This window comes from Dipodomys merriami, unplaced genomic scaffold (genome assembly GCF_024711535.1).
Source record: "Dipodomys merriami isolate MVZ:Mamm:240054 unplaced genomic scaffold, mDipMer1.0.p SCAF_64, whole genome shotgun sequence".
NCBI classification, from domain to species: Eukaryota; Metazoa; Chordata; class Mammalia; order Rodentia; family Heteromyidae; genus Dipodomys; species Dipodomys merriami.
In genome coordinates, this window is record NW_027206224.1 from 3,029,433 (window position 1) to 3,051,665 (window position 22,233).

The 22,233-nt window shown below is 46.2% G+C and overlaps 2 protein-coding genes across 2 annotated transcripts in view; both read left to right on the top strand.

The window, feature by feature from the left end:
* The first annotated feature begins 2,637 nt into the window (after window positions 1-2,637).
* On the top strand, window positions 2,638-3,364 carry LOC138815408 (agouti-related protein). The gene is made up of 3 exons (XM_070004789.1): window positions 2,638-2,767; window positions 2,908-2,993; window positions 3,182-3,364. The coding sequence occupies exons 1-3, from the start codon at window positions 2,638-2,640 to the stop codon at window positions 3,362-3,364; spliced, it is 399 nt and encodes a 132-aa protein (XP_069860890.1).
* Window positions 3,365-4,131: 767 nt separating this feature from the next.
* LOC138815412 (V-type proton ATPase subunit d 1) overlaps window positions 4,132-22,233 on the top strand; it is a 42,856-nt gene continuing 24,754 nt past the window's right edge. The window contains exon 1 of the mRNA XM_070004791.1: window positions 4,132-4,376. Within this exon, the coding sequence (XP_069860892.1) occupies window positions 4,247-4,376 (130 nt within the window). The 5' untranslated portion in view covers window positions 4,132-4,246. The remainder of the gene's footprint in view (window positions 4,377-22,233) is intronic.

Sequence of the window (22,233 nt, forward strand, 5' to 3'; positions counted from 1 at the left end):
GTTCAAACCTGAGGCACACCTCTAACCACCCCGTCCCCAAAAAGAGTATTGTTTACTAGGCTGGGGCCTTTGGGTAGGAACCAGGTTTTGGCACAGCATGTATTAAGCAGTAGAACTAGTTCAGTGCAGTCAGTGTGGTAAACAGTGTGTCAGTTATGAGTCTCAAGGACTTATACTGCCTTGGTCGGCATGTCTCAACTCCTACTCAAGTTTCATGACTGAGTAAAGGTCTCCTCCCCCAGCAAGCCTTCTCTAGCCAACTCCTGGCCCAGTTTTAGCTGGAGTAGATGCAAAAATTGGCCACAAAGGCCTTGGGACATTTCTGTGTTAAAACACTAATCCCACTGAAGCTTTTTAAAATTTTGTTTGTAATCCTGGGATTTAAACTTGGGCTTTGTGCTTTCCAGACAATACCTCTACCATGTGCGACAGGCTCTGGGTTCCAGTGTACTATAAAGCATTCCTTTTGGCTGGGCACAGTGGCTTATATATGTAATCCCAGCTACCCAGAAGGCAGAGGTCAGAAAGTATCACAGGTCTGAGGCCATCCCAAACAAAAAGTTAGCAAGATCCCGCCTCAATCAATAAGCTGGGTGAGGTGGTACACCCATACTACTTGGAGGTAAAAAGGAGGATCAAAGTCTAGGCCAGCCCAGACAAAAATAGAGGACCTTATTTGAAAAATATCACAAAATGGCTGACAGTGTAGTTCAAGTGATATAGTGCTTGCCTAGCAAGAGTGAAGTCTCCCTTCAATCAAACATAAAGAGTTGTCTGTAAGGTAAGTGCAAAGCAGGCCCAGACAGGTATCCAGAAGTTTCACCTCAATTTACCTGAGGACTTTTCCAGTCTTTATGCAGTTCCTGCTCCCTACCTCTTCCACCAGAATCTCCAAGGATGGGAGTAGGTCATGAGAATTTATGGAAAGTGCCTCATGTACATTTGTTATTATTACCCTTCTTGAGCCTCAATTGACAACAGGCATAGTTGAGTGTCTGGTACCTTCACCCTGTCCCACTCAAGAGAAGAGAAAGGCCTGAAGTGGGCTATTAGGCCTGGCTACTGCTTCTGGGAGAGAAGGGTCAATGAAAACTGCCAGACTGGCTTTGCTACCAGATCTGCTGTGTGACAGTTACCAAACTGTCAATTCTATTCTGGAGGGGGGCAGGTAGCAAAGGGGACTGACCCTTTGCCGAGTTGTTCTCATGGTTCCAGCTACTACTTCCTCTCAAGGGTTTTCTCTGATTCCTCAGTGTCCCCTACCAGGCAGTAGACAGTGGTTTTCTAAAGACTGTCTCCTTGCCTACTTCAGGAGAACCCAATGCCAGCAGAGATCCAAAACAACACCAACTCCTAGCTACAGAAGAAGCTTGCCACAGGTCTCCTTCTGCAGAGTGCCTCAATGACTCCTGTATACAGACACCAATTGGTGCTGACTCCAGGAGAAATCTGTCATATGGCAACATCTGTTTCCACCTGCAGCTGAGAGGATTTCCTTAAGCATCTTCCCGGTCCAAATAGCCTGTGTGGACTTGGGCTATAAATCACAATGGCGGCTTCTTCCATTGTCCTTGAATGAGCCTTTGTGCTGATTCAGCCAGCATACTTTCCCCAGATGGGCCCCTGTGTGATAAAAATACCTCCAGAAGGGTGAAGGCATGGGCAGGTGGGGTCCTGTGTATGCTGCCATGTCTACAAACAAGGAGTTCTCACTGTGGCCTCGAGTTGATAAAACCCACGTGAGCAGAGGTCTAACAGCGCAGGGCGGAAGAGAGCAGCCATTAGCGCTAATGAGGCAGGCGGCCTGAAAGGCTTTTTACTCTGAAGCTGCTTACCCAAGTAGGGAACAGTCCGTTCTGCTCTCCTGGCTTCCAGGAACCCTAGGCAGAAAGGGGCTTGGGACAAATATAAAGGTGGGGGTCTTGGGGAAGCCTAGAGGGAAAAGGAGAGGAGACAGGGCCAGAGATGCAGTTAGGAGAGCTAGGTTTAGCAAGGAGGGTTATCCCCACCTTTCTTCCTGTTAAGAAATCAAAGATTTGGCTCTTCACACCACCCCTACCCCAAAATAACCACTACCTGTCAGTCCCTTCAGTGCCCTTGACCCAAGTTCCAGGAAGCAAAGGAAATAACATGCCACGTAAAGGCTTCAGTGAGCATCTCCGGGGCCAGAAATTAAATTAAGCTCTCAGGTCCGCCTGCCTTATTATTGCTAATGGCTCCAGCCTGGCCCTATGTCCTGGTACCCAGGAGATTTTGGAAGGTGGGCACCCAATCTTGTTCCCAAACTTTGGTTCCTGGAAGCTTCATCCCAAATTGGAGGTAGGTGGACCTCTAGTAGAGCACCCCAAAAAAGGCTCAGGTTCCAGAGAGCAAAACTGAATTGTGCCACCGCCCTCTTGGAGGGCCCCCTCATGCTTTGGCTGCAGAGAGCAGTCACGTGCAGGTCCTTTATTAAACCCTGCTATATAAGCTGAGGGCACTGGTGGCCCAGAACTCCCTAGCAAGGACCAGCAAGCAGAGGTAAGTCCTCAGGTTGGATAGATTCTCCTGCTCTCTGGGGCCCTCTCTCTGGGCACCTAGAGGGTACTCCAAGGAAGAGGAGGGACTAAGTGGTGGGTTTTTCTACTGAGCCAGGCCATGCTGACTACAGTGCTGCTTAGCTGTGTCCTGCTGTTGGCACTGCCTGCCACCCAGGGTGCCCAGATGGGCTTGGCACCCCTGGAGGGCATCAGAAGGCCTGACCAGGCCCTCTTCCCAGAGTTCCCAGGTCAGTATGGGTGGAAGCAGGGCTGGGTGGGGCTGGACACTCACTGGCCACAAACCTGACTGCTTGGTGTAAGTCCTCATTCCTCCTTCCCAATTACATCTCTGAGAGGGCGGGACCTGTCCTCACATTCTCTGTCCCAGGCCTAGGTCTGCGTGCCCTGATGAAGAGGACACCTGCAGACCAAGCAGAAGATGCTTTGCTGCAGAAGGCAGAAGCTCTGGCAGAGGTAACAGCTCAGGCAAAGGGGTGAAGCTGCAGGCAGAGGGCATCTGTCCTAGGATCATCTCCTCTCCTCACCTCCTGACCACCTCTCCCCATGTTCCATTGCCATCTTTCATGGACTAGAGCAAGACAGGGCTCTGAACCTGTCTTGATAAGCCCTTGCCCATGTTCCTGCCTTACGAACCAATACAGGTGCTAGACCCAGAGAAACGCGAGTCACGTTCCCCACGTCGCTGCGTAAGGCTGCACGAGTCTTGCCTGGGACAGCAAGTACCATGCTGCGACCCATGTGCCACATGCTACTGCCGCTTCTTCAACGCCTTCTGCTACTGCCGCAAGCTGGGTACTGCCACGAACCCCTGCAGCCGCACCTAACTGGCCCTTGGCGCAGCATGGGGGAGAGGGGAGGGGAACGCGAATAAAGGCTGGGATCAATCCCAAAGCTGTGGTTATTTCCAGTGTGATCGTTTAAGGGGATTCATGGTAGGTGTGTGTGTGTGAGAGAGAGAGAGAGAGAGAGGGGGCGTTGTCAAGCCAAGAAACTACACACTCGCTTACGCCAAGGCCTGGGGTACCCCATCATCTGAGCCATATACACGCACACTTTCAGGGTCACTAGACACCTTTGGAGAAGCAGGAAATGTAAGCATCCGTGCTACAAAATGCGGAGACAACGGGGTGCACTGAGGGGCTTAGTTCCCAGTTGGCGAATAAAGCAGTAAGTTCCAGAGTCAGCTGGCCGCTAATTGTGACCTCCAGCAAAGCCCGCCCTTTCCTGGACCTCAGTCCCCGTCGGTGGCGAGGATGGGGGAGGGCGGAGGGCTGACTCGGCTTTCAAGCATAAGAAGCACCTCCAGTTCCATCTCTACCCTGCCGGTTCCTGCAGTGTCAGGGGCGCCTAACCCGAAGTTAGAGTTCCCGTTACATCCGGCGACCACGGGCGCCACCTCGCGCTTATCTTTGCGGATAACTCAGCAGCTTCCAGGCTGAGTAGCGAGAGGACGGCTCCCTGTCATTGCGCAGGCGCCAAAAGGCAGCCCCTCCCGTCTGCGCCACGCTTGCGTACTAAGACGCCTAGAAGCTCGGCGCCGCTCAGATTCCCCGCCCTATGGAGGTCACGTGAGGTGCGTGCGCGTCACCTGACGCACTTGACAGCCCGTTTCGGGCGCCGCGTCAGCTGATCTTGGAGTCGCGTTGCGTGCCGGCTGGTTTGGGTTCCTGGGTCCCGCCGCCCCCCACTCCCCCCGCGGTGCAGTCATGTCGTTCTTCCCGGAGCTTTACTTCAATGTGGACAATGGCTACTTGGAAGGACTAGTGCGCGGCCTGAAGGCCGGGGTGCTCAGCCAGGCGGACTACCTCAACCTGGTGCAGTGCGAGACGCTCGAGGGTGAGCCGCGCGCGCGGGCGGGGGCTTAGGGGCTTTTGAAGGCCAGAATGGAGGCCGACTTGGGCTGGGAAGCCGGAAGCTGGGGGGAGGTGGGGGGGGGGCTGTTGAAGGGCCTGAGAGTCCTTTTGGGGAAAATGGTAACGGATGGCCGTTGTTGGGCCTGAGCCAGCCTAGACAGAAACAAGGCTTTAAGGACTGCAATGTTCATCTCTGCGAAGGCTGCCTCTTTCCACGTTGTACTAGTCCCGTAGTTTGGAAGAAGTGTGTGAGGGTCTCTACGGGGTGGCTGGACGGGTGTGAAGAACACAACAAACCTCATTACCCTGATGTAGGCAGGGAGTTGTTTCGTGCCACCAACGCTTAGAGAAGGTAAGCGGGGGGGGGGGGGGGGGGGGGGAAAGCCTTCCCTCCTCTCCCAAGGCCTTTAGAATCATCTTGTCTTCGCTCTGAGCCTTCTTGGAAGGAATTGCTGAGTTGGTTTAATGAGGAGTTCCTTCCAACTCTATCACTGGCTGGGCAGTCTCCTGAAATGTCGAGAGAACATGTGAAAATTTAGATGTTCATAGACAAATATTTGGCCCAAACTCCTGTAATTTCAATAAAGGGGGGCACACAGTTTCTTACACAAGAATAGAGAAAAACAAGGCATTGTTTATCTTAGGTTGAGATCTGGAAGATCATGGTCTGAAGCCATCCTGTCAGAAAACATTCTCAAGACCCCATCTCCAAAATAAGCAGCAAGCAGCAGTTCAGCGAGCAAGTTCACCTAAGTTCAAAACTCAATATCGGGGTGGGGTCGGGGGGGGGGGCAGTAGAAGATTAGAGAGAAGCAGAGTTCCTCTTTCAGCACACAGCTCCAAAGCAACATTGACTTCCTCAGACACAGCTGTAATAGATACTAAATTAGAGATGTCCTTAATACCAGGTCTTCCAACCAAGTGATAGTGAACGGGAGAAATGTGAGTTCCGTTCTTGACACTCAAGTGCTTTCTTTGAGCAGGAGTATTCATTATAGTGGGAGGGGAAGATGATGAGAAGATGATTGACCTACTGGAGAAAATTTTCTCATAAGCTTTTGAGGTTAAAATGAGCTCAATCAGTTATTGCTTATCTTGCAAACTAGACAGTCTAGTAAAAACACTGTTAAAATATGGAACTTACCAAAGTTAAAATTCAGTAATTATGGATTTTATTATTTTAAAGTAAGCCTGCAAGAAAGTTGTTTGCCTTCTTTCTGTGAGTATAGGAGCCTGTCAGCACCCTGACGGAACTCATTTGAGAAGAAAAGAAACAGGCTGAAGCCACGTGCCAATGGCTCACACACACCTGTAATCCTAGCTACTGAGGAGGCTGAGAAATGAGGGTCACAGTTCAAAGCCAGTCTGGGCAGGAAATTTTGTGAGACTCCACCAAAATGCCAGAAGTAGAGCTGTGGCTCAAGTGTAGAGTGTTATCCTTGTGCAAAAAGGCTCAGGGATAGCTCCTAGGCCCTGAGTTCAAGCCCCAGGACCCACACAAAAACAAAAAACCAGAGAGGCTGCCTGGGGGAGGGCTTAAAATCCAGTAGGCACTTAATAAGAGTTTAGTGTACTAACTGGGACTTGAAGGAGAGATTTATTGCTTAAACCTAAAGGTGAATACCATTGATCATCAACTGACATTCAATAGGTTGTTTTTCTTTGGCTTTCCTTATTCTGTTGCTGTCTTGCCCTCCCTCCATAGAACTTCTAGGAGCACAAAGTTCCTATTTCTCCAGTTGACTTTCTATCATTTTTTTTTTTTTTTTTTTTTTTGCCGGTCATGGGGCGTGAACTCTGGGCCTGGGCGCTGTCCCTCAGCTCTTCAGCTCAAGGATAGTGCTCTACCACTTGAGCCACAGCGCCACTTCCAGCTTTTTCTACTTATGTGGTGCTGAGGAATCGAACCCAGGGCCTCATGCATGCAAGGCAAGCGCTCTACCACTGAGCCACTTTCCCAGCCCCGACTTTCTATCATTTTACATAAAGATACTAGGCTAATCTTGCAGCACTGCTCAGCGTATGACCCCTTTCTCTTGTGAAACATCATCCAGACTTTTAGCTTGGCATTCAAGGATCCTCTGCTTTTTTTTTGGCCAGTCCTGGGGCTTGAACTCAGGGCCTGGGCACTGTCTCTGAGCTTCTTTTGCTCAAGGCTAGCACTCTACCACTTGAGTCACAGCACCATTTCTGGCCTTTTCTGTTTATGTGGTACTGAGAAATTGAACCCATGGCTTCATGCATGCTAAGCAAGCACTCTACCAGTAAGCCACATTCCTAGCCCTCCTCTGCTCTTTTACACATAAACTTCTATATCATACAAACAGTCTCTCCACACCTGGTGCGTATATGACAACACACATGAACATGGAAGTAGCAGTTAGCATGCTCCTCATGGTCTGAAAACATTCACTTAGTCACATCTAGTAAACCCAGATTCAGCAGGCCTCCTTAGAAAGTAATACTCTTTACTGTCACTATGCCCTCATACCCAGTGCTAAGAAAGTAGAGCTTCCCCCATGGGTTTAGCCTATCCACTCTCCCCCCACCCCTCCCCGCGGTTGTGGGGCTTGAACTATGGGCCTGAGCTCTTCAGCCCAAGACAAGCACTCTACCGCTTTAGCCACAGCACCACTTCTAGTTTTTGGTTAATTGAAGATAAGAGATAAGAGTCTCATGGACTTTTCCTGCCTGGGCTGGCTTTGAACCTCGATCCTCAGATCTCAGTCTCCTGAGTAGGTAGGATTACAGGTGTGAGCCACCAGCACCTGGTGGTTTAGCCTGTTTTTAAACCAAGAACTTGGGTTCCCAGAAGATTTATGCCCCTAAACAAAGATACTCAAGAAGCTCAGGCAGGAAGACTAGAGGCCAAAATGGATTAAACAACAAGATCCCATCTTTTGAAAAAAAAAAATGTACTCCTGTCCTCAGTATCTTGTCCCTTGGGACTCCTTTTGATCTTTCTTATGGCCTATTTGTGTTCATAGGCTGATTTCTCTGTCTAAAATGCTCTCCACACTCTTTGTCAGATCTCTGCATGGCTAATGCCTCATTCTTTGCACTCAGCTGAAATAGTTACCCTTCCTCGGAGGGTCTTAACCATGCCCTCAAAAAAAGATTCTATGTAACTTGTCTACTTTCTCTTGCACAGATATCACTCTTTATTATGTAAGGTATACTTATTTTTTACTTAATGACAACAAGAATAGGGACTAACACAATATAGTTTTGCTGATTACATTCAGCCATGTGATTCATATGTTTCTTCGAGGTCCCTTTTTTCCTTTTCTTTCTCTCTCTCTCTCTCTCTCTCTTTTTATTTATTTATTTTTATTTTTATTTTTGGATCCGGTCGTGGGGCCTGAACTCTGGGCCTGGGCGCTGTCCCTCACCTCTTCAGCTCAAGGCTAGCCACTTGAGCCACAGCGCCACTTCTAGCTTTTTTCTTTTTGCTTATGTGGTGCTGAGGAATCGAACCCAGGGCCTCAGGCATGCAAGGCAAGCACTCTACCACTGGGCCACCTTCCCAGCCCCTCTCTCTCTTTTTTTAGTACTTAGGATTGAGGCACTTTTCCACTAAGTTACATCCCCAGCACTTTTTTGTTTTCCCTGTAAATTAGTAGTTAGATTTAGAGGCTTGATTAAATTCTGACTAGCTTCATATTTTATTTATTTGTCCATTGTGGGGCTTGGACTCAGGGCCGAGGCACTGTTCCTGAGCGTTTTTCACTCAAGGCTAGCACTCTGTCACTTTGAGCCATAGTGCCACTTACATTTTCTTGGTGGCTTATTGGAGATAGGCGTCTCATGGATTTTACTGCTCAGGCTACCTTTGAACTGTGATCCTCAGACCTTGGCCTCCTGAGTAGCTAGGATTACAGGCATGAGCCACTGGCACCTAGCTTTAGATTCATATTTTTAAAATATTTAATAGATATTGTTGAGCTGGGAATGTGGCTTAGTGGTAGTGTGCTTGCCTAGCATGCATGAAGCCTGAGTTTGATTTCTTTTACCACATAAACAGAACAAGCTGGAAGTGGTGCTGTGACTCAAATGGTAGAGTGCTAGCCTTGAGCTGAAGAAGCTCAAGGACAGTACCCAGGCCCTGAGTTCAAGCCCCAGGACTGGCAAAAAAACAAAAAGGTACTGTTTACACTCCCACAGGGAAACACGTAATACCTTGTTGTTTTCCTTTTTTTTATGATGTAATCACTGACATTAATTTACCAGAGCCATTATTCTGTTAGGGATTGCAAAATGGTGATCATGCTAGACTTTTTGTCACTTTGACAAATATCTGAGAAAAAGTTAAGAAGAAAAGATTTATTTTGGCTCACAGGTTTCACACTGATGGTCTGGAGTTGATTCTATTGACTGAAATGATATATTGAAGTCGCTTACACTTGTAATCCTAGCTAGTCAGGAGACTAAGATCTGAGGATCACAGTTAAAAGCCAGACTGGGCAGGAAAGTCTGTGAGACTCTTATCTCCAATAAATTACTCAGAAAAAGCTGGAAGTGGTACTGTGGCTACAGTAGTAGAATGCTAGCCTTGAGCAAAGGGAGCTCAGGGACTGTGTCCAGGCTCTGAGTTCAGGCCCCAGGACTGGTGCATGCACATATGTGCACAAACACACACATACACACACACACAGAAAATGACATATTGAGATATTACTTTTGTCCTAGGGATTCTCATTGCTCTATCCCTTGTTCTAGATTTTTCTGTATTGTTTTTCTTCTCACTTGAGTACTGGAATATACCAAAAACCATGCTGGATTACAAGCTATCCTCAGCTGATGAGTACCAGTATGCCAGTTTCCTAATCTGGGGTGAGGCTAATCACAGTTGGGCAAGTCAGGACATTTCCTTCCTACGGCAAAGAAATATTAACATTTGAGAGGAGGAACCCTGTGATTTTCTCAGTTTCATTATGTAGTGGATGGTCTTGAGGATTGCTTGTCTGCCAGTGGGTTAGACACTTAGGTGCATGGTTGTAGCAATCACATGTATGATATGCTGCAGTCTTTCAGAACACTTTTTTTTTTTTTGTCGGTCGTGGGGCTTGAACTCTGGGCCTGGGCGCTGTCCCTCAGCTCTTCAGCTCAAGGCGAGCGCTCTACCACTTGAGCTACAGCGCCACTTCCGGTTTTCTGGTGGTTTATTGGAGATAGGAGTGTCACGGTCTCTCCTGCCCGTGCTGGCTTTGAACCTCGATCCTCAGATCTTAGCCTCCTGAATAGCTAGGATTACAGGCGTGAGCCACCAGTGCCCGGCTTTTCAGAACACTTTTATCCCTGTTTGCTTTCATTCACTTGTCTTCTATTCACATCTCTTTTTGCATTTCAATATTATTTCATAAGACAGGCCGCTTATGGGAAGAAGAAAGGGAAAATCCAGGCTTGGCTAGACCAATCACCAGTCACAGGGAACAGAAGGTACAAATGTTGATGGTGTCTTCCAGGAGTGGAAAGTCATTCAGCACCAATTGTTTGTGAAATGGCTTGGAATGCGATTGGAAAGTTACGTAGACACCAACTCTTGTAAGGTTGCAAAAGCCAATGTAGGCTTTGATGGTGTATGCCTGTAATCCCATCACTTGGGAGGAAGAACCAGGAGGATCCAGAATTCAGGACAGTTTGGGCTACATAGTGAGGCGCCCTGTCTTAAAGGGGGTGGGGTGGAGGTGGGGGAATAAAGCGAAAGGAAAGACTTTTTCCTGAATTCAGAACTTGGACTTAAAGTTGGAGATCAAGGTGGTAGTGGAGGTCACACTGGAAATAGAACAATCAGAAAGTTCTCATGGATAGGAGGCCAAATTCCTCAGGTACTGACTGGCTGGGAAAACTGTAGGGAAGTTTTAGAAAGAGGATTGAATAAGGAGGTTGATCAAGAATGAGGGTTTAAAAGGTGGTTGTTCTTATATTTGGGTTAGGTAATTGTGTAGTAGACAATGAAATGATTTGGGCATGTAGGAGAAGGAACAGGTTGGAGAAGGAGAAATGAAGATGAGATTGAAGATCTGTGAAACTTCTGAGTAGAGATATGAAGGTGTGTTGTCTGGGTTTGGGAACCATCTTACAGAAGTCAAAAATTCCAAAACAGACATAGAATCAAAAGAAAAGCCAAAGATTGATCCTCCTACCTCTCAGGAATGTTTTAGTTAAGTGCCGGTAGCTCACGCCTGTAATCCTAGCTACTCAGAAGGCTAAGATCTGAAGATCACAGTACAAAGCCAGCCTGAGCAGGAAAACCTATTAGATTCTTATCTCCAGTTAACCATCAGAAAACTGGAAATGGTGCTGTGGCTCAAGTGGTAGAGCACTTGCCTTGCACTGAAGAACTAAGGGACAGCGCCCAAGCTGAGTTCAAGCCCCACAACCCAATGGGGAGGAGGGAGGCCAATGCCAAGGCCTGAGAGGGGTGTAGCCCATAGAAGAACGTGAAAGGGAAGTGCGTGGTGAACCTCAAACATGCTTCGAAGAAGCTTTCAATTTGGTTTTCCCATGAGAAACCATGAGTAATCTTTTTAAAATACAATTCTATTGTTATTATTAAGGTATTGTACAGAGGAGTTACCATTTCATAAGTCAGGTAATTGAATACATTTCTTTTCTTTTCTTTTCTTTTGACAGTCCTGGGGCTTGCATTAAGGGCCTGGGCACTGTCCCTGAGCTGCTTTTGCTCAAGGTTAGTACTCCACTACTTGAGAGCCACAGGACCACTTCTGGCTTTTTCTGCTTATGTGGTACTGAGGAGTGGAACCCAGGGCTTCATGCATGTTAGGCAAGCACTCTACCACTAAACCACATTCCCAGCCTTTTTTGTTTTTGTTTTAACAATGTCATCCCTTCCTTTTCTTTCCCCCAGTTTTCCCCTCCCATCCCTATCCACAAGTTACATTCAGTGAATAGCATGATTGCATTTCATGAGTCATCATAAGGAGAACAGAGGAAAGTGAGACTAGACACTAGCTGATGGCATTGATTGTAAATATGATATATGGACATCTCAGCTCAGTCACTGGCTTTGTGACCTTGAATCAAGTCATTTATTCTTACCTATAAAGTGCTAGTGATAATACAATCAGCTGAATGGCACACATCTGCACTCCTAATTATGCAGGAGGCTGAGATGGCTCATCACTTGAGCTCAGGACTTTGAGGCTAGCCTGCGCTAGTGAAAGCCTGGCTACTACCCTATCACCATCCCCAAAGAAAAGGAAGATAGGATCTCTTGGAGAGCCTGGCTGTTGGTAAAGAAAGTAGCTGGGGCTGGGAAGGTGGCTCAGTGGTAGAGCGCTTGTCTTGCATGCATGAGGCCCTGGGTTTGATTCCTCAGTACCATATAAACAGAAAAAGCTGGAAGTGGCGCTGTGGCTCAAGTGGTAGAGCGCTAGCCTTGAGCTGAAGAGCTGAGGGACAGCACCCAGGCCAAGTTCAGGCCCCAGGACCAGACCCCCCCCCGCCCCCCCCCAAAAAAAATAGCCAGCTGCTTCCACTGTGATCCTTCCCTTGTTTCACTCCCAGGAAGCAGATGCCATGGGTTGAGAATGCAAAGTACAAATAGATCATTCTGATTTTGCTTGGGGCAGGTGTGTCTGTGAACATCAGAATAACATTGAATGTATAGTAGGTACAGGGCACTTTGGGGATGGGATGGGAACATGTGGTAGGTGGCAATTATGGAAGTACAAATTTATTTTTGGGGTGACATGTTCTAAAATTGATTGTGGTGATGGCTGATACTGAAAACTTAGAATTGTACACTTTAAATTGCCTTAGCTTGATGGTGCATGCCTGTAATCTTAGCACTTGGGAGATTGGAGCAGGAATATTGTGAGTTTGAGGCCAGCCTGGACTACAGAGTATATATGGTCTTATGTGGAAATAGTTTGTATATTTTGTTTTGTTTGTCTAAGGAAACAATATTGAAATGCTGAAATTAGATAACCACAGTTTTCACATCTAGATGCCTTAGCTCAGTTCTAAATTCCTCAGAGTCAAATATGATCCAAAGAAAGGGATGCCATAGTCTTAACAATCTAATGATCACAGCAAGAGAAACATTCAGGGGCCACTGAAGAACACATTTACAGACCCCAGAGAGAGTTTATGCTTCAGAAGGAAGAAAATGAACACAGAAAAAAGCCGGAAGTGGCGCTGTGGCTCAAGTGGTAGAGAGCTAGCCTTGAGCTGAAGAACTGAGGGACAGCGCCCAGGCCCAGAGTTCAGGCCCCACGACTGGACCCCCCCCCCAAAAAAAAAAAAAAAAAGAAAGAAAAAGAAAATGAACACAGATTTCTGAGCTGTCAGGATCTGGTCCTTATACAGGCTTGAAGTTTTCTCCTCAGTATTTAAAGGACTTATCTTCCAGCTTCCCTGGGAAATAGTATTACTGCATGAAAATCATGTCAGTACCTAATGTTCAAGGAACTGGCATGGATTATTGGTGATGACTCTGGCAGCCTGCTACATCTTGATAATTTTCCTCCAGCTTGCTGCTGCCCAGTAGGCTGAGATCCCCAGAATGTGAATAGAGAGGGAAGTTTGACATCTTGCTGCTATGAGCCGACAGGAACTTGATGTCTCCATAGATAAAGCAGAGAAGTATTGTGGAGGGGTTAGAAGATGATGTGATATACATAGAAATTTTCTCTGGGGCTGGAATCTGGTGGCTCAGGCCTATAATCCTAGATACTCAGGGGACTGAGCTCTTGGTGGTAGTTCAAAGCCAGCCTGGGAAGAAAAGTCTGTGAGACTTTTTTTTTTTGCGTGCGGTCGTGGGGCCTGAACTCTAGGCCTGGGCGCTGCTTCAGCTCTTCAGCTCAAGGCTAGCACTCTACCACTTGAGCCACAGCGCCACTTCCGGCTTTTTTTTCTTTTTGCTTATGTGGTGCTGAGGAATCGAGCCCAGGGCCTCATGCATGCAAGGCAAGCACTCTACCACTGAGCCACCTTCCTAGCCCCTCTGTGAGACTTTTATCTCCAATAAACTACCAAAAAAGCTGGAAGTGGAGCTGTGGCTCAAGAACTAGAGCGCTAGTCTTGAGTACAAAAGCTCAGGGACAGTGCCCAGGCTCTGAGTTCAAGTTCCCAGGACTAGCACAAGAAGTGAAAAAAATTGGGCTGGGCATGTGGCTTAGCAGTAGAGTGCTTGCCTAGCATGCATAAAGCCCACATAAACAGAAAAAGCTGGAAGTGGCACTGTGGCTCAAGTGGTAGAATGCTAGCCTTGAGCAAGAAGAAGCTCATGGACAGTGCTCATGCCCTGAGTTCAAGCACCAGGACTGGAGAAAAGAAAAGAAAAGAAAACGAAAGAGGGCTAGGAAGGTGGCTCAGTGGTAGAGTGCTTGTCTTGCATACATGAGGCCCTGGGTTTGATTCCTCAGTACCACATGAGCAGAAGACCCTGGAAGTGGCACTGTGGCTCAAGTGGTAGAGCGCTAGCCTTGAGCTGAAGAGCTGAGGGACAGTGCCCAGGCCCAGAGTTCAGGCCTCATGACTAACAGCCAAAAAAAAAAAAAAAAAAAGAAAGAAAGAAAGAAAGAAAGAAATGAAATTTTTTTCTGAGGCTCTGAAGAGTTGATTCAGAAGGAGCTGGGCTAGAGGCAGGACATTTGCTGGTGGCTCTTTCAGCTCTTCAGGTGATAGAACATGGGCTGGACCAGGCAGGAATATGTAGGGAAATATGACAGGCTGGGTCAGAGGATGACACTTACCAGGTAGGGCCAATTCTAACTAGATATGAGGTGAAAAGTGCTGGAAGTCAGGATCCTGACTTCACGAAAGGCTAGCCTGGCAAATTGTAATCCTATCTACTCAGGAGGCTGAGGTCTGAGAATCATGTTCAGGTAGACAAGTCTGTGAGACTCTTACCCCCAATTAACCAGCAAAAAGCTAGAAGTGGAGCTGTGGCTCCAGTGATAGAGTACTAGCCTTGAGCAAAAATGCTCAGGGTCAGCTCCCAGGTTCTAAGTTCAAACCCTAGGACTGGCACACTCACACACAGATTGGATGGGTGTTTGAGCTATTTCTGTGGTGAAAATTTTGGGCAGTAAATAGAGTGACAGAAGAGGAGATACTCTGAAGGAGGAGTCAAGTAGGCAGGTGGACATATGGGAAAGTAGCATTAAAGATATGAATCTGGAAGTCATCAGTGCAGTGGCTGATGGCAGTTAGACCTATGGTTGGCCATCTATTGGCTTACAACTGCCTTAGAAACCTATTGGTGCTCCAAGTTCTGGCATGTGGCTAGAGAACAGACTTAACTTCAGGCCAAGTGGATACAAGGATGATCTAACAAGGATGCTTGGCAGGGGTCCTAATTTAGCAAGCAGCATAGGGAGAATAACCTTCCTAAGTTCCTGTTGTGCCTTGTCCTGCATGAATAAGGGTTTTTGTCTGTATTATTTAATTCTAAAATAAAATTGACATAAAGGTTTGATGTAGATTCTCTGTCTTACATGTTTCTCATCCCCTTGCCAAAACACAACCTGTTTTATATTGCAACCTTATTTATATTATTTTATCTTATAGGTTAACATAAATAGCATGTACAGAGATGCTCATAGTAGCCTCATTGGTAATAACAAACTATTAGAACCAGTGGCATATCCACTGATATGATTATGATCTGGATAAGTAAGCCACAGTAACTAGCAAGTGCTCAAAAGTGTGATTTAGAAATATACCACTAGGGGCCTGGGAAGGTGGCTCAGTGGTAGAGCACTTGCCTTGTATGCATGAGGCCCTGGGTTCGACTCCTCAGCACTACATAAGCAACAAGAAAAAAGCCGGAAGTGGTGCTGTGGCTCAAGTGGTAGAGTGCTAGCCTTGAGCTGAAGAGCTAAGGGACAGCGCCCAGGCCCAGAGTTCAGGCCCCACGACCGGACCCCCTACCCCCCCAAAAAAATATATATATACCACTAGGGGAAAGTTGCAAAGCATTATGTATAACATAGTTCCCTGTATGTATAAGAGTCCCACTATAGTATAATAGTAGATGACATGCACATGGAAATGTGTTTGGAAACATAAGCATCAAGTTTCATGGAGTAACAACTTTTTGTGGAAGGATTGGAAAAGGAAACATTTCAATATTTAACATATATTCTTTTATTGTTGGCGTGTATTAGAATGAATAATTATTACTTTCAATTGTGTGTGTGTGTGTGTGTGTATACATGTGTACATGTATACTGTGGCTTAAATTCAGAGCCTCATGCCCTTGCTTAGCTTTTTTTTTTGATGTTGTTGGTCATGGTACTTGAACTCAGGCCTGAGTGCTGTCTCTGAACTTTCTTTGCTCAAGGCTAGCACTCTACCATTTGGAGCCACAGCACCACTTCTGATTTTCTGGTGGTTAATTGGAGATAAGAGTCTCAGGACTTTCCAGGCTAGGCTGGCTTTGAATTGTGATCCTCAGGTCTCAGCCTCCTGAGTAGCTGGATTTCGGGTATGAGCCACCAGTGTCCGGCTTGCCTAGTTTTTTAATTTAAGACTGGCACTCTACCACTTAAGCCATACTTCCATCTCTGTTATTGTGCTGGTTTTAGATTTATCTGCTTGGGCTAGTTTTGAACCTCTTAAGTAGTTAGGATTACAGATGTGAGCCATTGACACCCAACTTAAAATTTATTTATTATTATTATTATATTTTTATTTTTATTATTTTTATTATTATTTTATTTTTGTCAGTTATGGTGCTTAAACTCTTGGCCTGGGCGCTATTCCTGAGCTCTTCATCTCAAGGCAAGTACTCTATCACTTGAAGTAAAGCACCACCTGCAGTTTTCTGGTGGTTAATTGGAGATAAGAGTCTCAGCTGGCTTTGAACCTCAATCCTCAGCCCTCAACCTCCTGAGTAGCTAGGTGTGTAGGCATGACCACCAGTGCATGGCTTATTTTTTATTGTTACTATAAAAATGATTCTCAGACATTGAGAAAGTGAACTAAGCAACTCCAGGACAGTAATGGAAGGGAGGAAATGAAAGAGAAAGAGGGAACAGCTGATACCAGGCAAAGAAAAGAAATGTACATATCACCTGATTTGGAAGAAATAGTTTTATTGTTAAAGGTCATAGAGTTAGGGCTGGGAAGGTGGCATAGTGGTAGAGTGCTTGCCTGGCATGCATGAGGCCCTGGGTTCGATTCCTTAGCACCACATAAGCAGAAAAAGCTGGAAGTGGCGCTGTGGCTCAAGTGGTAGAGCGCTAGCCTTGAGCTGAAGAGTTGAGGGACAGTGCCCAGGCCCAGAGATCAGGTCCTATGACCAACATAAATAAATAAATAAATAAATTTATAAAAGGTCATAGAGGTCATAAGCTATGTAGATTAAGATAATGATGACTATCATTGTGAAGATTAAAAGGTGTTTGTGACTTTAGCTAAGTATAACTATGTCACAGTATTGTGAAATTTATGTAGTCAATTAATCTCAATAAAGAAATATTTGTAGGGGCTGGGAAGGTGGCTCAGTGGTAGAGTGCTTGCCTTGCATGCATGAGGCCCTGGGTTTGATTCCTCAGCACTACATAAGAAAAAAAGAAAAAAAGCCAGAAGTGACGCTGTGGCTCAAGTGGTAGAGCGCTAGCCTTGAGCTGAAGAGCTGAGAGACAGAGACCAGGCCCAGAGTTCAGGCCTCATGACCGGACTTCCCCTCCCCCCGCCAAAAAAGAAATATTTGTAAAAAAAACGATGCTCAGAGCGGTTACATTTAACGTAAATCAGGTAATGAGTACATTTCTTTTTTTCTTTTTTGGTTGGTTGTGCAGCTTCAACTCAAGGCCTGGGCTCTGTCCTGAGCTCTTTTGCTTAAGGCTAGTGCTCTACCACTTTGAGCCACTGCTCTACTTCTAGGCATTTCTTTTTGAAGAATGTCACCCCTTACTTTAAAACTACTAATAAGGATATTTGAAATAAGGAAAATTAGAATACATAAGCAGTCAAGGTAAGAATACACATTCAAGATGGGTGCTGGAGGCTCATGCCTGTAATCCTAGCTACTCAAGAGGCTGAGAGCTGAGGATTGAGGTTCAAAGCCAGCCTGGGCTGGAAAGTCCATGAGACTCTTATCTCCAATTAACCACCACAAAACTAGAAGCAGCGCCTTGGTCAAGTGGTAAAGCATTTGTCTTGATCTGAAAAGCTCAGGGACAGCACCCAGGCCCAGAGTTCAAGCTCTGTGACCCACCCCCCCCAAAAAAAAATTCCACTTTCAGCAGATTATCCAAACTGAGACCTGTGCTGTGTGAGTCCAGAGCATATTTCTTCCAGATTTTGTTTAATTTATTATAGGGCTGATCTGAGTCTTAAAGAGGTCCATTAAACTATACCTGAAGACTTAGGGAAGGTCCTTGGATACTTATGGGCCTAGACCAGGATAGACTCCTCCTTTGTATCCCAAGCTTGAGCTCCAGGGCCTCTGACCAGGTATGTATAGCTTTCCTTAGCAGGTCTCCTCTTGCCTGGGCATTTTTCTTTCTTCTTTGCCTTTCCTTCTATCCCCACTCCTGTTTTCCTTTTTCACTGATTACATCTTGCACTGGTATATATTTTAACTAATTTAATCTAAGAAGCTATTTATGGTCAAGACAATAATGGTCTACATAGGAACAAATAACCCCTGTTCTTACAAGCTTTGCCCCAGGAGGTCACGTCAGAACTTGCTCTGGTGAATGCTAACACACTTTTTCAATTTACTCAGCAATTCCTTGAGCCTGGTTTCTGAAGTGGAGCCTATGTCTAAGCCTCTGTCTTGGATCTTTCAAGATGGTTTCAGAATCTAGACGAATGCCAGTTGTCCTGATCACTTGTAGAATATTTTCTGGGTAGCACAGAGGGAAATGTCTCAATACTATTTTAACATTTTGCTTAAAATCCATCTGATGGTTGGTTTGTCTATCTCCTCTGCATTTTTTTTTTTTTTTTGCCAGTTCTGGAGCTTAACTTAGGGCCTGAGCTTCTTTTGCTAGCATTTTACCACTTGAACCACAACACCACTTCTGGCTTTTTCTGAGTAGTTTATTGGAGATAAGAGTCTCATGGACTTTCCTGCCAAGGCAGGTTTGGAACTGTGATCCTCAGATCTCAGCCTCCTGACTAGCTAGTATTACAGGAGTGAGCCACTAGTACTCAGCTTTGCAGGTGGGTTTGTTGTTGTTTTTTTAGATTCAGTAGCATAGCCCTAGCTGAAGTACATGTTCAGTAGATATTTATGTGGCTGAATTAGTGACAGGTCTCTATTTGGTACTAACATGGTATTAGGATTTGGACTATGGAGGAGAAACACTAAGGTCCTGAAGATGACACTGTCACAGGTTGTCCTGTGACAAGTTGAGTTATTAAACAGTTGCTTTTATGAGCTGCATGCCTAACAGTAAAGACAAAGCAATTGAAAATTAAAGGGCATTGGAGATCTGGGAGGGTGTGACTGGGCTAGAAAACAAGAGTAGAGCACTAAGGATGCCCAAGCTTCCCTCCGCCTCCTCTTAACTGGAGCTCTGACTGCACCAGTGTGAACAGACCAGTTTCTCATGCCAAGTTTATGCTCACAAGTCTCTGTTTCGGCTTTCCTGTGTCCACCTCAAGACTAAATGTCTAGTCTTTCTGACACATTTCTTCACAACTCTTGATGTCTGTAGCCTCATGCCTTGCAGGGGTGATGCAGACCAGGAGGCTGAGGCATAATTAAATTAGAAGGATGTGTTGAGAGGTGAGTGGAGCTACACAGCACTCTTCCTGCTGGAGCTAGGCCCCCTCACTGCTGGATACCTTCCCTTTGGCCACAAGGGGGTGTGGGAGGATCACTCTGCTGCCAGAGAGCTTGGGAAAGGGGTATGTGGCTGGGCCTCTGAGTCTGCCTAGCTGCTTCTCCTGCTCCTCAGGTAGCATCTGTCCCTTAGGATTCTGTTCTGGGCTCTGTTTCCCTCACCCAAACCTGTTCAGGTAGGACTCATGGCTCAGTGTCTCCTGTCTGCCTGTCTCTTCCTGCTCTTACTTCCCTGTGTCCTAGCTTCCAGGGATCTGAAGGAGATCTGAGGACATTCCCTCATGCTTTCTGCCCTGGTGTCCTGTGCAGGATACTTCAGCTGTCCTCATTTACTCAAATTTTAATCATGCTGGCAGTTTTCAGAGTCAGAGCAGCAGCTACAACATAGTGTGCTAATATGAACCCAGGTGCCTTGGAGGCTCTAAATAGGAACTTGAGCTCTCCAGAGGTCAGAAACAACCATGCTTTTTAGGTCCCTAGAAGTGATCTTCCCCAAGCAATTCCCACCCTTGTCATGCCAGTCTGGTCATCCATGACACATGTACATCTACATGTGTGCAGGTGACTCTGGGAGAGGCTTAAATCTGGTACCCTTACTCCAAATTAACATTGTAGATCCTACAGTTGTCTTGATAATGAGGTGGTTATCAGGTTACTGACAATTTGGGTGCCTTTCTATTGGCTTTCCTGACCTTTGTTTCAAGTAATACTTGCTATAATGCATGTGTGTGTGTGTGTGTGTGTGTGTGTGTGTGTGTGTGTGTGTGTGTGTATGTGCGTGTGTGCATGTGCGCGCACTTTGACACACATACACACCCTTTTAAGAAACAGGAAAATCAAGGCATTTTTAGGTTAGGCTGATAGTGTATAGCCTAGACACTCGCTCTACTTATTGACTTGCAGCATCGTGTAGCTCACTCCAAAGGAGTGCTGGGGGTGGAGAGGAGAGCTGGACTGGACTGACCTTGTGTGACTGGTCTGTCTTGAAGACAGAAAGACTTGAGGGAAGAAAAAGGATGTTGGTAGAGTTAAATCAGACTAGATACTTGGCACTTCATTTTTGGCTAGCTCTGGCCTTGCTCTCCACTCCCCCAATATTCAGGCAATAGTTTCAGACCTTGACCTTAGCTGAAGCTTCAAGTTTGCCTGAAAGATGAGCTTTCTCTCTGAGGAGTCATTGTGATATCCTTGCTACAGTGTAGCCATTGCTGCTTCCCCTACTCCTACTCTCAGGGCTGTAGCTCCAGGGCCTCCCCCTGAACCTTCCAGCAGTCCTACCAAGGCTGTTCCATAAATGTCCATGCTACTTGTCTAACCTGAGCTCCTGAGTGGCCTTCAGAGGTTTGGTTACAGGGAGTCACAGTGACCTGGGCTTGACTAGGCTAGAACAGGGGCAGCACTGGTCAGGTCTCTAAGGATAACATTACCCGAACCTCTTATTTTATTGGGTCTCAAGTAAGATCCAGGGGATTATTCATGGTCTCCTGACATCTGCCTTGGCCTTTCAGGTCTGATCACTGTACATTTTTTCGAAATTTCCTTCATTTATTTTTAAATTTTGTTTCCTCAAGGCTATGCCTCTGTGTACTCAGCCCCTGACTCAGTAATGGGTGGACAGTGGAAAGACATCCGGCTTCTGGGGTGCTTGTCAGTCCCTCAGGACTTTCCACAAAGAATGTAGCTTAGAGCTTAATGAGTTGGGAGTTGAGGAATTTAGGTGAACTTCAACTCATAATCTGCTGCACAGCACCTGAGGTTGCCCTCTGTATCATTTGAGTTACCATTCTTACTGTCAGCTCACTGGTTTTCTGTGTCTTCAATTCTTTTTTTTTTTTTTTTTTTTTGGAGGGGGGAGTCAGTCGTGGGTCTTGAACTCTGTGCCTGGAAGCTGTCCCTAAGCTCTTCAGCTCAAGGCTAGTGCTCTACCATTTGAGCCATAGCGCCACTTCTGGTTTTCTGGTGGTTAATTGGAGATAAGAATCTCATGAACGTTCCTGCCAGGATTGGCTTTGAACTGTGATCGTCAGATCTCAGCCTTCTGAGTAGTTAGGAGTACAGGCGTGAGCCACCGGTGCCCCTCAATTCTTTAAGTTTCAAAATAGATCCCAGGTGCTCAGGCCTGGAGGAACTGAAGTCTTGGAATATTTTTCTAAAGGCCTAGTGTAGGCTCCATGCCTTCTACCTTCTATACAGTGGAACTAGGTTCTACTATGATGTTACTGTACAGGATCTATGCCTGATGCACAGTACCAACCATACTCAATATGGCATCTTACTACTGCCCTTACACATTTTACACTATGTCCTTGAGCTGGGGGAAGACTGAAAAAGGCAAGATGGGTTGAGGGGTTTGGGGGTGCTACTCAGAACCAGCCTAGATGGTTACTGCTTTGACCTTCCTGCCAGCTCCAAGCCTCTTGGCTCTGCTGGACATAGCATAGATTGACTCTGCCTTTGGCCTGGTCTGCTCTGTGCCATTTCTATAAGCTGAAGAGAATGTGGCTCTGTACTGAAAGCATATCCTCACAGCCTCAAATTAGGCTTTATCCCCTGAGTTCACTTACAGGGTCTAGATCAAAGCAAAATGAATCTTTCTTTCTTTTCTTCTTTGAGCTGAATTTAGGCACCATAGAATTGACTGGATGCTCTAGCCAGAATCCTAGCTTAGTTTGGTTTCACTGAGAACAGTAGCACATGGGGAACCCTAGAACTACCTTTCATCTACTTCTGTGCTAGTGTTAACTTTCCTTTGTGTCCTTCTTCCAGAGGTCTCTGCTTTTGGAACAGGCGCCCAGCATTAAGGATTGTTCAGGTTGTGTAGGTCAGCAGACTAGAGAATTAGACACGGACATGGGCCAGGTTTTGAGCATAGTTCACTGCTACAGCTGACCTTTTCTTGGCTGGCATCTGGCCAGACCATTTTACTTCTCTAACTCACACTCAGGCAAACTCACGACTTTGGAAAATGAAAAGTAGCCTTTTCTTCTTCATCTTCTTTTTTTTTTTTTTTTTTTTGTCGGTCGTGGGGCTTGAACTCTGGGCCTGGGAGCTGTCCCTCAGCTCTTCA

Excerpts from the sequence above, each read along its gene's own strand:
- LOC138815408 (XM_070004789.1), top strand. The coding sequence starts at position 2,638 with ATGCTGACTACAGTGCTGCTTAGCTGTGTCCTGCTGTTGGCACTGCCT. Across the intron at positions 2,768-2,907 it reads CCTCTTCCCAGAGTTCCCAG|GCCTAGGTCTGCGTGCCCTG; the intron begins GTCAGTATGGGT and ends TCTCTGTCCCAG. Across the intron at positions 2,994-3,181 it reads AGGCAGAAGCTCTGGCAGAG|GTGCTAGACCCAGAGAAACG; the intron begins GTAACAGCTCAG and ends GAACCAATACAG.